At 42.6% G+C, this 15,794-nt stretch overlaps 1 protein-coding gene across 1 annotated transcript in view; it reads left to right on the top strand.

Annotated features, from left to right (window-relative positions):
• The window catches only part of CCDC93 (coiled-coil domain containing 93), a 61,803-nt gene extending 53,564 nt beyond the window's left edge, over positions 1 to 8,239 (top strand). Inside the window, exons 12-23 of the mRNA XM_063429145.1 lie at positions 579 to 695; positions 1,154 to 1,216; positions 1,464 to 1,537; positions 3,137 to 3,218; positions 3,367 to 3,438; positions 4,235 to 4,306; positions 4,395 to 4,503; positions 4,601 to 4,683; positions 4,882 to 4,919; positions 6,066 to 6,150; positions 6,219 to 6,332; positions 7,940 to 8,239. Coding sequence (XP_063285215.1) covers positions 579 to 695; positions 1,154 to 1,216; positions 1,464 to 1,537; positions 3,137 to 3,218; positions 3,367 to 3,438; positions 4,235 to 4,306; positions 4,395 to 4,503; positions 4,601 to 4,683; positions 4,882 to 4,919; positions 6,066 to 6,150; positions 6,219 to 6,332; positions 7,940 to 7,993 — 963 coding nt within the window. The 3' untranslated portion in view covers positions 7,994 to 8,239. The remainder of the gene's footprint in view (positions 1 to 578; positions 696 to 1,153; positions 1,217 to 1,463; positions 1,538 to 3,136; positions 3,219 to 3,366; positions 3,439 to 4,234; positions 4,307 to 4,394; positions 4,504 to 4,600; positions 4,684 to 4,881; positions 4,920 to 6,065; positions 6,151 to 6,218; positions 6,333 to 7,939) is intronic.
• The last annotated feature ends 7,555 nt before the right edge of the window (positions 8,240 to 15,794 follow it).

Here is a 15,794-nt window from a genome sequence, read left to right as displayed (position 1 = left end):
GGGGATATGATAGAAACATTTAAATACATAAAGGGAATCAACACAGTAAAGGAGGAGACTATATTTAAAAGAAGGAAAACTACCACAACAAGAGGACATAGTCTTAAATTAGAGGGACAAAGGTTTAAAAATAATATCAGGAAGTATTACTTTACTGAGAGGGTAGTGGATGCATGGAATAGCCTTCCAGCTGAAGTGGTAGAGGTTAACACAGTAAAGGAGTTTAAGCATGCGTGGGATAGGCATAAGGCTATCCTAACTATAAGATAAGGCCAGGGACTAATGAAAGTATTTAGAAAACTGGGCAGACTAGATGGGCCGAATGGTTCTTATCTGCCGTCACATTCTATGTTTCTATGTTTCTGGATGTGTCCTACTAAACTTTATTTTTTCAAAATTCTCAGATAATTCTTAATTTTTAAAGGTACTTGATTTTAGTTATAGAATACATCTGTCGTTCAAAAAGCGTGGACGTAATGAGTTGTTAATTAGTATAATAAACAAATCCCCAGCTTGGAGTGTGAGACATGGTATATGATGATGTAGGTCATTATTAACTCCTGTGTCTCTGAAACCAGCAATCGGAACTGTCCGCCGAGGAACGTCCAGAGAACTTAGGAGCCGCCGCACAACACCGCCGGAAAGTGACCTCCCTGAACAAGCAGATCACACAGAGGAACAATGTTCTGGAGCAGGTATCAGACCACGGGGACAGTGTCCAAATCCTCACAAATTTACTCCAAAGCTGCAGTCAGGCTGTAGGGACATGTTCTATACACCAAAACTGCTTCATTAAGCTAAAGTTGTTTTGGTGTCTAATAGACACACTCGAATAAATATATATACGTGTGTTTGTGAGAAATCTATTATTGTTGTGCATCACGTGCATAGAAGTTAGACTTTGGAAAGCCCCCCCTTTTGCAAACTAACTCCAAGAAGTCATATTTCCTCAAGTATGTCAGAATGCCCAGCTTTCCATCGTGTTACCTGCGGATACCTTTAGCAGTGGACACGGTTTTGTTAAACAATGTGTTTTGTCTTTGGCTGTGATCTAGAAGTGACCAGAAATTGGGAGAAGGGAAACTCGCTACTTTGTCTAAAGTTCCAGACCCAGGACTAGTGAATGCAGATTCTAAATGTTTCTGTATTTCAGCTCAAGGGCCAGTCTGCAGATCTCCAGAGCTCCTGCAGTGAGCTGAAGAAGGAGCTGGCAGAGGTAGGTAGAGACGGGCTGACTGTGAAGGTACCTGGGACTGTTATTTCCTGACCCCTGTTTGGCCCAGGGGGGTTGTCTTGTTTTGTCACAGAGCTGGTTGATCCCTATTTGGTGCTAGTCCCTCCCTTCTCCCAGACTATAAGGCCCATTCTCTGCTGAGAGCATGCATAGGCTTCTAATCATGCCCCCACTACAGGCTTTCTGTAAGGAGTTGGAAGGAAGGATTCATTTATATGTCTTTCTTCAGGTCAATGATTTTAGTGGGAAGCTTGATCAGGAGCTGTCAACCCTGGAGAGTGTGGAGTCAAAAGCAGATCCCAGGTGTGTAATGTGCTTGTACCATCGTCATCATCATCATCATCATTATTATTACATGCATAGTATATCACATCACTGTACACAGAGGTTTAGAAAGTGTAGTATTTCATCAACTCCATTTAGGAATTATGTGGATTCAGTATCACTGTGTGTAGTGTAGGAATGATGCATGTTTTGTGTTGCTGTGTGTAGTGTAGGAATGATGCGGGTTCTGTGTTGCTGTGTGTAGTGTAGGAATGATGTGGGTTCTGTGTTGCTGTGTGTAGTGTAGGAATGATGCGGGTTCTGTGTTGCTGTGTGTAGTGTAGGAATGATGAGGGTTCTGTGTTGCAGTGTGTAGTGTAGGAATGATGCGGGTTTTGTGTTGCTGTGTGTAGTGTAGGAATGATGCAGGTTCTGTGTTGCTGTGTGTAGTGTAGGAATGATGCAGGTTCAGTGTTGTAGTGTGTAGTGTAGGAATGATGCAGGTTCAGTGTTGTAGTGTGTAGTGTAGGAATGATGCAGGTTCAGTGTTGTAGTGTGTAGTGTAGGAATGATGCAGGTTCAGTGTTGTAGTGTTTAGTGTAGGAATGATGCAGGTTCAGTGTTGTAGTGTGTAGTGTAGGAATGATGCGGGTTCTGTGTTGCTGTGTGTAGTGTAGGAATGATGTGGGTTCTGTGTTGCAGTGTGTAGTGTAGGAATGATGCGGGTTTTGTGTTGCTGTGTGTAGTGTAGGAATGATGCGGGTTCTGTGTTGCTGTGTGTAGTGTAGGAATAATGTGGGTTCTGTGTTGCTGTGTGTAGTGTAGGAATAATGTGGGTTCTGTGTTGCTGTGTGTAGTGTAGGAATGATGTGGGTTCTGTGTTGCAGTGTGTAGTGTAGGAATGATGCGGGTTTTGTGTTGCTGTGTGTAGTGTAGGAATGATGCGGGTTCTGTGTTGCTGTGTGTAGTGTAGGAATGATGCAGGTTCAGTGTTGTAGTGTGTAGTTTAGGAATGATGCAGGTTCAGTGTTGTAGTGTGTAGTGTAGGAATGATGCGGGTTCTGTGTTGCTGTGTGTAGTGTAGGAATGATGCAGGTTCAGTGTTGTAGTGTGTAGTGTAGGAATGATGTGGGTTCTGTGTTGCTGTGTGTAGTGTAGGAATGATGAGGGTTCAGTGTTGCAGTGTGTAGAGTAGGAATGATGCGGGTTCAGTGTTGCAGTGTGTAGTGTAGGAATGATGCGGGTTCAGTGTTGTAGTGTGTAGTGTAGGAATGATGTGGGTTCTGTGTTGCTGTGTGTAGTGTAGGAATGATGCGGGTTCTGTGTTGCTGTGTGTAGTGTAGGAATTATGTGGGTTCAGTGTTGCAGTGTGTAGTGTAGGAATGATGCGGGTTCTGTGTTTAGTTTAGTGATCTTCATTCAGCATTACTGTATATAGTATATTAGTTCACTTTTTGATTGTACCTGTTTACTTATAATAAAATTCCTTGTCTATATGAGTAGATAAACTTCCTGCTGATATTGAAATTTATTAACGTGACAATAAGTAAACACCCGCTTTGCCCCAGTATTTGTGCCTACTTTCCCTGTTCACTTCCAGTCTCCATACCGTTCCTCTCCTTGTGTCTGTTCTCTTAGCATCCTGCACAAACTCCGGGATTTAGTGACAATGAACGAAAGTCTGAAAGTTCAGGAGCAACATTTCCGTTCCCACTGCAGAGTGAGTTGCTTTTTGGGGTTCTGTCTGAGCAGATTACGTACGGCTGTGATCCTGACCCTTTGTCGCTCTTTATCCGGAATCTCTCAAGTTTCCTATTTTGGGGTGGGCATAGTGTCCTGTGACGAGCTGTCCATTTAATCACCCGCAGGAGGAGATGGCACGGCTGCAGCAGAATATTGAAAGTCTGAAATCCGAAGCTGCAGAAAATTCTGAGGAAAAGGTAATTCAGTGATTCCTTGTGGCTAGCTTGCGGCTCACGGACAGAGACCCTCTACCTTTTGTTTTGGTCTTTTTCCCCATTTGTACAACGCTGTCGAATATGCTGGCGCTTTATAAATGCCACTTATAATAATGATGACCATTGTGTGGATGTGCAGCTTTTAACACACGCTGAGCCAGTGGGGGCTCGGAGTCAGCCCCCTTCACTCCCACAAAGAATTGTGTAAATAAAATGATTTAAGGATAACTGGACCCATTATTTAATGTTGGCACAATGGCTTCCATAGTTCTGAGCTGGTTTATAAAGATTATCCTTTAAACAAAGCTGTTTCACCAACTCCAAGCACCATAACCACTGCATCTCACTGTAGTAGTTATGGTGCCAGGAGTGCCATTACGTGACCTGCCAGGTGCTGCCACCTTCCACGGAGCCTTAAGCTCCTGAATGGAGCTTTCATTAGCTCCACTGTTTTAAGACCTGCTCATGCCAGCTCATTGTCTGAGAATTGCCCAATAGGTAGATCCCCAGATGTGGTAGAAATAAAACTCTACCACATGATGTTTTGCATGCCTTTAGAAAGACAAAGCATCATGGGAGTTGTAGTTCTACCACATCTGGGGATCTACCTATTGTACATCCCTGGTTTAGCTCTTTCACCCAATGAGTATCTCCAGCTGCAGAGGAGACGTCCAGGCAGGCAATTTCTGCAGTGTTCCTTTAATTAACCCTCACAGCATGTAGATCTAAGATATTAATTACACCATATCTAACCCTGACTCCTAACACATGATCCCAGGAACGGACACTGGCTTTGGAGCAACAGCACAAGGCCGAACGTGAAAAGCTGCAGAAGATTCGACTGCTGCTGGTGAGTTAACATATAGACTGTCTGATTCCATAGTTCCACTCTGTTTGTAGAGAGTACACAAATATATACTGTCTACTTAAAATCCCAGGCACGCAGGAACCGAGAAATCGCCATCCTGCAACGTAAAATCGATGAAGTTCCAAGCCGGGCGGAGTTAACGCAGTACCAGAAGAGATTTATCGAGCTTTATGGTCAAGGTATGAATTGTGTACCCGCAGCCATGGTGTTAGCATTCATGTGGAGTAAAATATAAAGTCTTTCTGGATTGGATTACCTTTTTTTTTTCTTTTCCAGTCTCTGCCACTCACAAAGAGACAAAGCAGTTCTTCACTCTTTATAACACTCTGGATGATAAGAAGGTTTATTTAGAAAAAGAGGTGACTATCACTAACACTCATTACCTGTCCCATACCCATTAAACTTTACTAACCCACCTCAGTCTGTGCCCTGCGAGCGGTTCCAGTCTGTGATGCAGTCTCGGTTTCCCATCCTCCCCGGCCTCCTTCCTTGCTGCCGTCCAGTCTCTAGTTTCCCTCCTGCTTTTATTTTTCTGTTTTTGTATTTTTTTTTTTCAGGTGAATTTGCTGAATTCAATTCATGACAACTTCCAGCAGTGAGTATCTCCAGCTTGGATAAATATCTGACTGTAAACAGTATGGACAAGTTATCAGCATGATTTTACTGCACCCCCCATGTTAAAGGGATACTCTGGGTACCAATACTACTTTAATGCCTCTGATAGGTTTTGGCCTAATTCAAAAGATGGGATTTTTGAAGAATGCTGCACCATAACCCCGCCTCTTTAGCCACACCTCCTCACTCCAGAAAAATACTTCCTTATCAATGTATGTACACAGCTCAGCCACTGACAGCACTGAATAACAGAAGGAGAGGACACCCAGTGAGGTATAGAGTAAGGATATCACTACCTGTTTGTGGTTTATCTGACTGTCTACACAGGCTGTGAATTAAAAGCAGCTCATTCAGATTCACACCTGCAGGAATTCTAATGAATGATGTACAGCTTGGACCTTAGAGTTTAGGAAAGCTTCCAGCCTCTGCTGCAAATTCAGCTTATATTTGGAGTAAGAGAAGAGAAGAAATATCTGAAAGAGACCTATATACCTCGTCCATTATATCCATGTGTTTGTGAGTGCATCTAGTTTTTTATTTTTATCTGCACTATTGTGGTCTCTCTTTGCTTCATATTTTAGGTTGTGTTTTTTATATGTAATGGCTGAGATGTGTACGTACATTGATAAGGAAGGCCGGCTTATGGTGTAGAATTCTGCAAAACACTGATAAATTTGTGTAAAAACTACAGACAATGCAAAAAAAAAAAAGCATGTGAGGCCAAAATCGATCAAATGCATTAAAGATCTATTGGTGCTCGGAGTGTCCCTTTAGGTACCCTTCTGATTACAATCCTAACTGTACGGCTCCCCTCATCTTATCGTCCCCCTACATCAGATGACTGCACCCCCATTCAGCAACGAGTCCCTTCCCCCGTGATAAATCCTTACTGATTACAATCCTACCTGTATTGCTTCCTGTGTGCTGCTGGAGGGGTGACAATAGATCCATTATAGAGTTTAAGCATTCTTTATGGGATTTTACCACTGGAAATCAAAGAGAATTTAATCATTCTATTCCAAATGATAAATATTTGGCGAATTTTCCTATTTTGGCCCAGTATTTGCAAGTTCCTTGTAGAGGAACACAAAGTTTCACAGTGTGACAGCAGCTTTGTGTTTTCTAGAGCAATGGCGTCACCGGGCACTCGAGACCAATTCCTGCGGCAGATGGAGCAGATTGTGGATGGAATCAGACAGAGCAGGAACAAGGTAAATCCATGACATTTGAAAAGAATGTATTGAAGATTCAGAATGTTCTAATCTATGTTTCTCTGTAGATGGAGAAGAAGAAGCAGGAAAATAAGATGAGACGGGACCAGCTGAATGATGAATACTTGGAACTGCTGGACAAGCAGAGACTGTACTTTAAAACGGTCAAAGAATTTAAAGAGGTGACATTTCAATGCAGCCATTTTTACTCAGACCACACCCACTTACCTACCGCACCCACTTACCTACCGCACTCGCTCAGACCACACCCACTTACCTACCGCGCTCGCTCAGACCACACCCACTTACCCACCGCGCTCGCTCAGACCACACCCACTTACCCACCGAGCTCGCCCAGACCACACCCACTTACCTACCGAGCTCGCTCAGACCACACCCACTTACCCACCGCGCTCGCTCAGACCACACCCACTTACCCACCGAGCTCGCCCAGACCACACCCACTTACCCACCGAGCTCGCCCAGACCACACCCACTTACCTACCGCACTCGCTCAGACCACACCCACTTACCTACCGCACTCGCTCAGACCACACCCACTTACCTACCGCACTCGCTCAGACCACACCCACTTACCTACCGCGCTCGCTCAAACCACACCCACTTACCTACCGCGCTCGCTCAGACCACACCCACTTACCCACCGAGCTCGCCCAGACCACACCCACTTACCTACTGCGCTCGCTCAGACCACACCCACTTTCCTACTGCGCTCGCTCAGACCACACCCACTGAGCTCGCCCAGACCACACCCACTTACCTACCGAGCTCGCCCAGACCACACCCACTTACCTACCGAGCTCGCTCAGACCACACCCACTTACCTACCGAGCTCGCCCAGACCACACCCACTTACCTACCGAGCTCGCTCAGACCACACCCACTTACCTACCGAGCTCGCTCAGACCACACCCACTTACCTACCGCGCTCGCTCAGACCACACCCACTTACCCACCGAGCTCACCCAGACCACACCTCAGGTCACACATGTATTTTTTTTTTCTTCAAGTCAGACCACAGCTTCATGTTTTATCCACTTGTTTCTATCATGAAGACTTATACCACACATTACCATTATATCTCACACCCGAAACTCCTTCCTTCCTCCCCAACAAAAAAAAAAACACACACATGTAGCCTTTCTCTGATACATCACTGGAAAATTGAAATGGTATGCTCACACTGACACAAACACGGCTATTCACACCAAGGAGTTCTCCTGGTATCTTATTTAAAATGTAACTATAGTTAGACAGGAGTACAAATGAACCTCTCATGACAACTTAATCTTAAATGATAGCGAATCAGATTCCATCTCTCCCCCTCCTGGCAGGCTAAGGGAGAGGGAAGCTGCCCAAACATAAATAATGATTTATTGCAGGAGCTTTGGACAAACACACTGTTAGAACAGAGCGGGAAATATCAGCTAATAATAGGAATTAAGGGGAACACAACATACAGTTGTAAACAGCATTATTCAACCCCCATTGAAAATCAGGTTTGTCAATTTACAGACGTTCAGCTGTTTGCAATGAGCGTATCAAACGAAGCATTCGCTGTGTTGGGCTACTTCAAAAAGCTGAAAGTCTGTAAATAATATAAATAAATCATTAATTACCACTAATTGTATTTCATGAGCCAAAACTACACAAGTTTACCCAGCCAGGTTCAGACAAGGTTGGCACGTTCCTACTTTAATGAAATACCTAGTGTTCATGTGGATGCACCATTCCGTTACCAGGGATTATGTTCTTGTTTTGCTCCTAGGAATGCAGAAAAAATGAGATTCTCCTGAGTAAATTAAAGGATCTAACTTCGTGAGCGCCTCACACGGATCATGTGGCAACGGAGGAGGGCTCATGTCAGCCTTTTATTAAAATCATGAGCTGTGACATGTGCAACTTGCCATTTCTCAGTCACGTGTGATGGGAGTTTGTATGTAAAATAAAACATTTATACACATTGGTTTTGTATTTAGTTATTAAACATGTTATGAAGTTTGTCAGGATGTCAAGGGAAACAATTCCTGCTTTCCCAATAAAACCAGGGAATTAAATTAGCACCGTATATATGGCTGGTAATGTGTTCATTTAAGGAGCAGGCCTGTTCCAACACAGTAATGTACCATCATGGCCGAGGTGCCAGGAGTGCCCAAACATTGCCCTCACTACTTCCAGCGGAGCATCAGAAGCTTCTGCAGGGTATTGTTACCTCATTGGCATAGTATCAGCTAATTACTCTCAGCCAATGAGAGAAGCGGCCTGGGTGAGCTCAGACAGAGGTTATGGTTCTCGGTTGGAAGTAGTGGAGGGACGGACTGGTGTCTGGTAGACCCCTGGTTAGAATTCAAATCTATCTGAAATGGAATGACTACATACAACGTGTGCCAGTTCACTCCTGGGACCATAACCACTACAGCAAATTTCTATTAGATCCAGGCGTTGGGAAGAGTGATGTAATATGGCTGCCATCTGCTTTTAGAGCAGATCCATTTTTCCTGGGTAGCGAGAGGAACTCTGCTGAACAGGGGTTTCGGAGGTAAAATCAGATACAGAACTGAAGGAGTTGCTGCTAATGATCCAGGAATGTTAATCATTTCTTTAATATGAATGTTTCCTATTTAGTGGAATTTCTCCTTTAAGTTTTTCTTTGAGGTATCCAACATATATTGGTTTTACTGATCACAGCTAAACCCCCTCCTTGAAGTATTAGTATCTTTTCCACAATCTGTATTTAGTGATCATCCTTTAAATAATTTTAAAGTATCACAAAGAGTAAACTTTATCTAATCTGCTTCGTGAACCCTCTGGTATTCCAGGGATCTCAGCATTGATGTGAGATGAGATGAGATTGGCAGTTTGGGTTACTGACAAATCTGTTCTCCAGAGACTGGTTTGTGTGACCGTTCCTGGAACTCAGAGATGCTCAAAGCATTGCTAAATAACTGGGTGATCATTAATCCACAGGACGGGAGTGGGGTGAGAGGGGAATCTTTGATCTCAGAAAAACAGACATTGTGATTATTTAAAGTTTGTTTATTCTCGGCCGGGAGCTTGGATCCATGTCTACTAGTTATTAAGAGGTAGAAGGCAAAAACCCAATAGTATCCATTTTCAGTTATGAGGGCTAGAAGGCTTCCCCCCCTTTTTAGTGGCAGATTTCTCCTTGGATTAAGAACCAGCTGTGTTCCCATTGATCACCTGCATACTGGTGGACATCCAGTATACTCAGAATTAACATTACCAGCCTAGAACTCTGCTGGAGGGCTGGATCAAACTAAAACACTGCACGTAACCACATCTAATATGTGAAGGGGTTAGGGTGCTTGAAGTAACCCGTTAACAACTGAACCAGAACTTTGCTTAATCACATTTACCCACAATCCATCAGTAAAAAGATTATCATAGAATGGCAAACTGCAGTCAAGATGGGTAGGATAAAATGGCTGAGCCCAGATCTGAAAAGTTAATACAAAGGGAACCTCGTAAGGAACAATAAGACAGAATTGACAGGTCCACCTTAATAAGCCTACATTCATTATTTATAGAATTTCAGGATTTTAGCATTTGTTGCTCAAATAATTATAACTTGATAAGAGTGTGTAATTGGGCATTAACCCCTTCCCAAGCGCGGACGTATCAGGTACGTCCGACAAAAAAATTGTCACTTCCAGCCGCTCTGATAGTATTGCAGCGATGTCAAGGCATCGTGCAATACTTCTACATACTGCAATCACTTCCAGACTACTTATTTATTTAAAAATAATAAAAAATACATTAATAATATATATATATTATTAATTAAAAAAAATTCTGGGCACTGACTATGCTGATGGGCATCATAAAGAAGCCCTCCATCCACTCCTACTGGAGCAGTAGCCCCATCTCCTCTACCCCCATCTACTCCCCATGTATGTCGAGTTAGAGGTATGAAATAGACATGTGCAATTCGTTTCGTTAGGAATGGCAATTCGGACACATCCGAAAAACCGAAGTTCCAAAATTGCCGAAGCACAGTATTGCCCAAGTACTAACATACCTTCCCAGTGGAAGAATGTTACATTGTAAACAATGTTAAATAAAAAGTATACAAACATAGCCAGGATTCAGCTGTAAGCATTTGCAACACTTACAACAATCAAGTAACATACATTCATATAAAATGTAGGTTACTTGGCCAGTCAATGTAATGACAGAAATGAATAAGTAGATAACTCCCTAATTCCCACGGTATTAGGGAGCTATCTACTAAAAGGCTGAAAGATAAGTCCCGAAGTGTCGAATTTCGGAATGCAGAACTGAAACCTAAAATATTCCCCATGCACATCCTTAGTATGAAATGATTCTACATTTCATGCACTTCAGCAATAACAGCCTGTGCCCATCGAGGGAGCATCCCCAGTTTGACAGGCTGTATAAAATCCGCCCCCTGATTACCCACTTTGCTGCCAGGTTTGCAGAGGCTTATACACCTGGAAGGAATATATGCGTGGATGAATCCCTGATGAAGTATAAGGGAAGGCTGGGATTCAAGCAGTATGTTCCTTCCAAGCGCTCTAGGTATGGTGTAAAGATGTATAAGCTCTGTGATAGCGAGACTGGGTATACTCAGGCCTTCCGGGTGTACGAGGGAAAGGATAGCCACCTTGACCCTCCAGGTTGCCCAGAACATATGGGAACCAGTGGCAAGATTGTCTGGGACCTGATATGCCCCATGATGTATAATTGTCTGTATACAAGTGTCCCTTTGTTTAAAGGGACACTCTAGGCACCCAGACCACTTCTGCTCATTGGAGTGGTCTGGGTGCCAACTCCCACTACTCTTAACCCTGCAAGTGTAATTATTATTGCATATAAACTGCAATAATTACATTGCAGGGTTAACTCCACCTCTAGTGGCTGTCTATTAGACAGCCACTAGAGGTCACTTCCTGGGTTCTAGCACAGGAAACCTGTGCTAGAGCGTCGCTGGACGTCCTCATGCTGTGTGAGGACCTCCAGCGTCACTCAAAACCCCATAGGAAAGCATTGAAATGATGTTTCAATGCTTTCCTATGGGGAGACGTAATGCGCATGCGCGGCATTGCCGCGCATGCGCATTAGGTCCCCTCGGCCGGTGGGCGAGATCAGTCTCGCCCACCGGCCGACGCAATGAAGAGGAGGAGCGTCACGGAGGCGGAGACAGCGACGAGGGACATTGCCGCTGCCTCAGGTAAGTCACTGAAGGGGTTTTCACCTCTTCAGCAACTGGGGATTGGGGGGAGGGAGGGAGAGGGACCCTCCAGTGCCAGGAAAACTGATCGTTTTCCTGGCACTGGAGTTTCCCTTTAAGCTACTGTATTGTTTGGATACAGTAGCTTGCGGTACAATAAAAAAAATGAACAGCCCAGGTTTCCCAGGACAACTTGCATGCACCCAGCTATGAAGGGGGAGACCTTAGCTCTGCGCCAAGAGGAGCTGTTGGCAGTAAAGTACAGAGACAAGAAGGATGTGTACCTTCTTACCACCATCCACACTGAGAGGACTGTGGAGGTCTCTGTACGTGGCAGAGCTGAGAGCACAAGGAAGCCAGTATGCATCAAGGCCTATAACCGGCATATGGGTGGGCAGCTGCTGATGCCCTACCTAGTTATACGCAAGGCATGGTACAAAAAGGTTGCAACCCACAACGCTTTTGTGCATAAAAGCAAACCCTGGAATGCATTGGGGACTGTTCAAACGATACCACACACTGGTCCAATTTTTTATTTTTTTACTTTTGCCGTTCAGTTTTTTTTTTGGGTTACATTTACCCTATGTCTTGGGTGTACTCAGGAGGCCTCACAGAAAAAAAACCTGGAGTGTTTTCTTGCAATAACCAACAGGCTCTCCTAAATCACAGTCAAAAAGCAATGTGTGTGTAAAAACGAAAAGTGAAAAATTACCACCATACACTTTCTCCAATTTTTTCGGCTAAACTGGTTGCATCAAAGCACTCCATATACAATACCTTGGGGTGTCTACGTTTTCAAATATATACACTTTCATGGCAATAAATAAAACTGGGGTACATGGTAAGCCCCAAACTAAAGATAGGCCTATCAGAAGAAATACTCGTCATACAACTGTAACTGGACCGTCCCAAAGTACTGTTATACTCAAGAGACTTTGCTGAAAACAAATATTAGTGTATCAGAACAGTAAATGTATCACAGCAATAATATCATCAGTGAAAGTGCTGTTTGTATGTGAAAAATTCAAAAAACTTCACTTTCACTGACAATATCATCGCTGTGATATGTTTTACGGTTTTGAAACACTCATATTTGTGTTCAGCGAAGTCTCCCGAGTAAAACAGGACGCCCCATGGACAGGTTTTATGGTGTCTTGGAAAGTTACAGGGTTCAATAGAGTGCTTGCAAATTAAATTCTATGGACTTTCAGCCTGGGTTGTCAGGCAGGTCCCTCAAATTTCAATCATTTAAATTTACTTAAATTAGGTAAAAATTACATAAACATGCACGTAGAATTGTAATATATACACATATTTATATATTTCACGTCTACGTGTATATTTATGAAATTATTAATGTAATTATGTATATGGACATATGTATATTTCTAATTATTTTTATTTATACAGATATATACACATTACATTCTAAGTGTATTTTGATATAAATATATATTAATATCAAAATACTGTTAAAATAAAATTACATATATAATTTTAAATTAAAAATTATTTTTATTAACATATTTATATTTTATAATATATATATATATATATATATATATATATATAAACTGCAAATATCCCGCACTCAATGTACCGGTCTTGTACTTGCCTCGGTGCTGCCTCAGCCTTCAATATATACAAATGGAAAGAGTGCACTCGAAAGGTCTTCGTAAAAATATAAACAATTTATTGTGCCAAACTTCAAAGACATATAAGTCGACGTTTCAGTCCTCGTAGGACTTTTTTCAAGACAATGAAAGGCGGGAAAAGAAGTGATTTAAATATACCATGCGTGTGATCTGATTGGAGAGTGGGTTATATGAAAGAGAGGCTGTGCAAACGTGAATGCAATGCCTAAATATAAGACAGAAGTTAACCTCTTGAGTGCCTATTGGTAAGGCCGGTAAGTGAGTGTGGTTACGGCCAAGTGGTGAATAATCTGCTCTCGCAAACATATTAAAATACAAGGATAGAAGATATCAACGCCACCGTAGTATATCGGAGTATATTAAGTTTCTACTTAGGTATTTAAGCTAACTTGTTAATCAAGATTTAAACAAAATGACAAGGGGGGTGCCATAGTCGTCCAACAATATGACGACTATAAAGAGGAAATCCTCAAACAACTAAGGGATACTAGAGTCTATGAATACACGCAAATAGACCCCACTCATGAATTCAGCAAAGTTGTCCAGCAGACACTACAAAGGGGTCTAGACGCAGGTTTCCTTACCACTACGGAATATGAGTATCTATTTGAAACCCACCCTCGGTGCCCGATCATATATACAGTGCCAAAGGTTCACAAAAACCTGGAGCGCCCACCAGGACGACCGATAGTATCGGCAATCGGGGGATTGTTAGAACCCATAGGAAAATGGCTAGATACAAAATTTAAAAAACCGGTAATGTCATTACCCACCTATGTCAAAGACACGGTGCAAGTCATAGCAGCCTTAAACTCAATTGAGCTCCCCCCACAAGGGGTCTACCTAGCAGCCATAGACGTCAGCAGCTTATACACCATAATTCCCCATGAGGAGGGAATCCAGGCGATGCGCCAAGTATTAACACAGTACCAAGAACGCATAGAGCCCCCAATTGAATATATACTTGAATTATTGGAATTATGCCTTACACTCAATTACTTTAGATTTGAGAAAGCATTCTACATACAATTATCTGGGACATCGATGGGTGCCCCCATGGCACCCATGTATGCCAATGCATACATGCATGCATACGAACAAGTACACATTCTCCAAAAATATGGTCAACATATCCTGAAGTACCTGAGATACATCGATGATGTGTTCATTATATGGACAGGCGAGGAACAAAGTCTACACGACATGATACGGTCACTGAATCAACTGGACTCACCAGTAAGACTTACCCATCAAATTAACAACAAACAAATCGATTTTCTGGATCTTCGTATCTTTATAGAAAACAATAAGCTGGGTTATACTTTATTTGCAAAGGAAACTGACCGTAATACGTTATTACATGCCAGTAGCCACCATCCCCCCAACCTTATTAAATCTTTACCGGTATCCCAATTCATGAGGATACTAAGGAACAACTCTGATTCCATGAAAGCTGCAAATCAGGTGCAAGAAATGTTTGAAAAATTCTCACAACGCGGATATCCAAGCCATATGTTGGAGTGTGCATATTCAAAAGCACTTAAAAACTACACTGATGGCCCTAAAACCAAGAACAACCAAAGTAGAATGATCTTCCCTCAAACGTTCCATTCACTATCGAGCGAGATGTCCCAAAAGATAAGGCACAACTGGGAGGTTCTTAAAAAAGATAAGACACTACCGACGACATTCCAGAATACCCCTATGATTAGTTATAGGAGGGACAGGAACCTGAGAGATTATCTGGTTCATACAGATACACAAACAGCGCATCGTTCTGTTCAAAATCCAGGCTGCTATCGTTGCTTAAAGTGCACGGCCTGCAACAGTATGACTCCGGGCAAAGCGTTCTACCACCCTCGCTCAGGTAAAGAATATAAGATACGGCAAAGGATTACATGTACCACCACACACGTAGTTTACCGCATCACCTGCCCGTGTGGACTCATGTATATCGGCAAAACATCCAATGACCTCAGGGAACGCATGAGGGGACACAGATCTACCATCAGGACAGCGTTATCCAGCGGCATAGCAACCACTCCCATAGCCAAACATTTCCTTGAAATAGGGCATACATTGCCCACACTGAAATTTATGGGCATTGAACATGTTCCGGCCCCGATGAGGGGGGGTGACAGAGATGTTCTACTTCTTCAAAGAGAAGCCTTTTGGATTTTCACATTAGGGACTTTATCCCCGGGGGGACTCAATGAGATCAACCCACTCAACTGCTTCATTCCGAAAAGATAAGGACGCCATACGGTCTAATATTTACGTATACAGTAGTAATTAATACATATTTGTATGAAATGTCACAGAGAAACCATGATCCGTGATTAGTCTATGGGTCCATCGCTAGATTATTTATATATCTATATTTATTTAGCTCTGTATAGTGGTTAAGGGAAATTCCTGTAATATTTCATAGACCAAATAGTCACTAGTTTGTAATTTAGTTAAGAATTTATGATGTATACCTGTGGCTATCTAAAATTCATACTCTGAAGTCCTTTCTGCAATGTATCTATATGTAGATCTGCAACCACTTGGCACTTGGAACTCCAATACAGAAATGTAGCCACCTTAAGTTCCTGTTTAACCTATCATTTTGTTTAAATCTTGATTAACAAGTTAGCTTAAATACCTAAGTAGAAACTTAATATACTCCGATATACTACGGTGGCGTTGATATCTTCTATCCTTGTATTTTAATATGTTTGCGAGAGCAGATTATTCACCACTTGGCCGTAACC

This window comes from Pelobates fuscus, chromosome 8, assembly GCF_036172605.1.
Source record: "Pelobates fuscus isolate aPelFus1 chromosome 8, aPelFus1.pri, whole genome shotgun sequence".
NCBI classification, from domain to species: domain Eukaryota; kingdom Metazoa; phylum Chordata; class Amphibia; order Anura; family Pelobatidae; genus Pelobates; species Pelobates fuscus.
The sequence above is the reverse complement of the archived record's forward strand: the minus strand, read 5'-3'. Positions and strand labels throughout refer to the sequence as shown.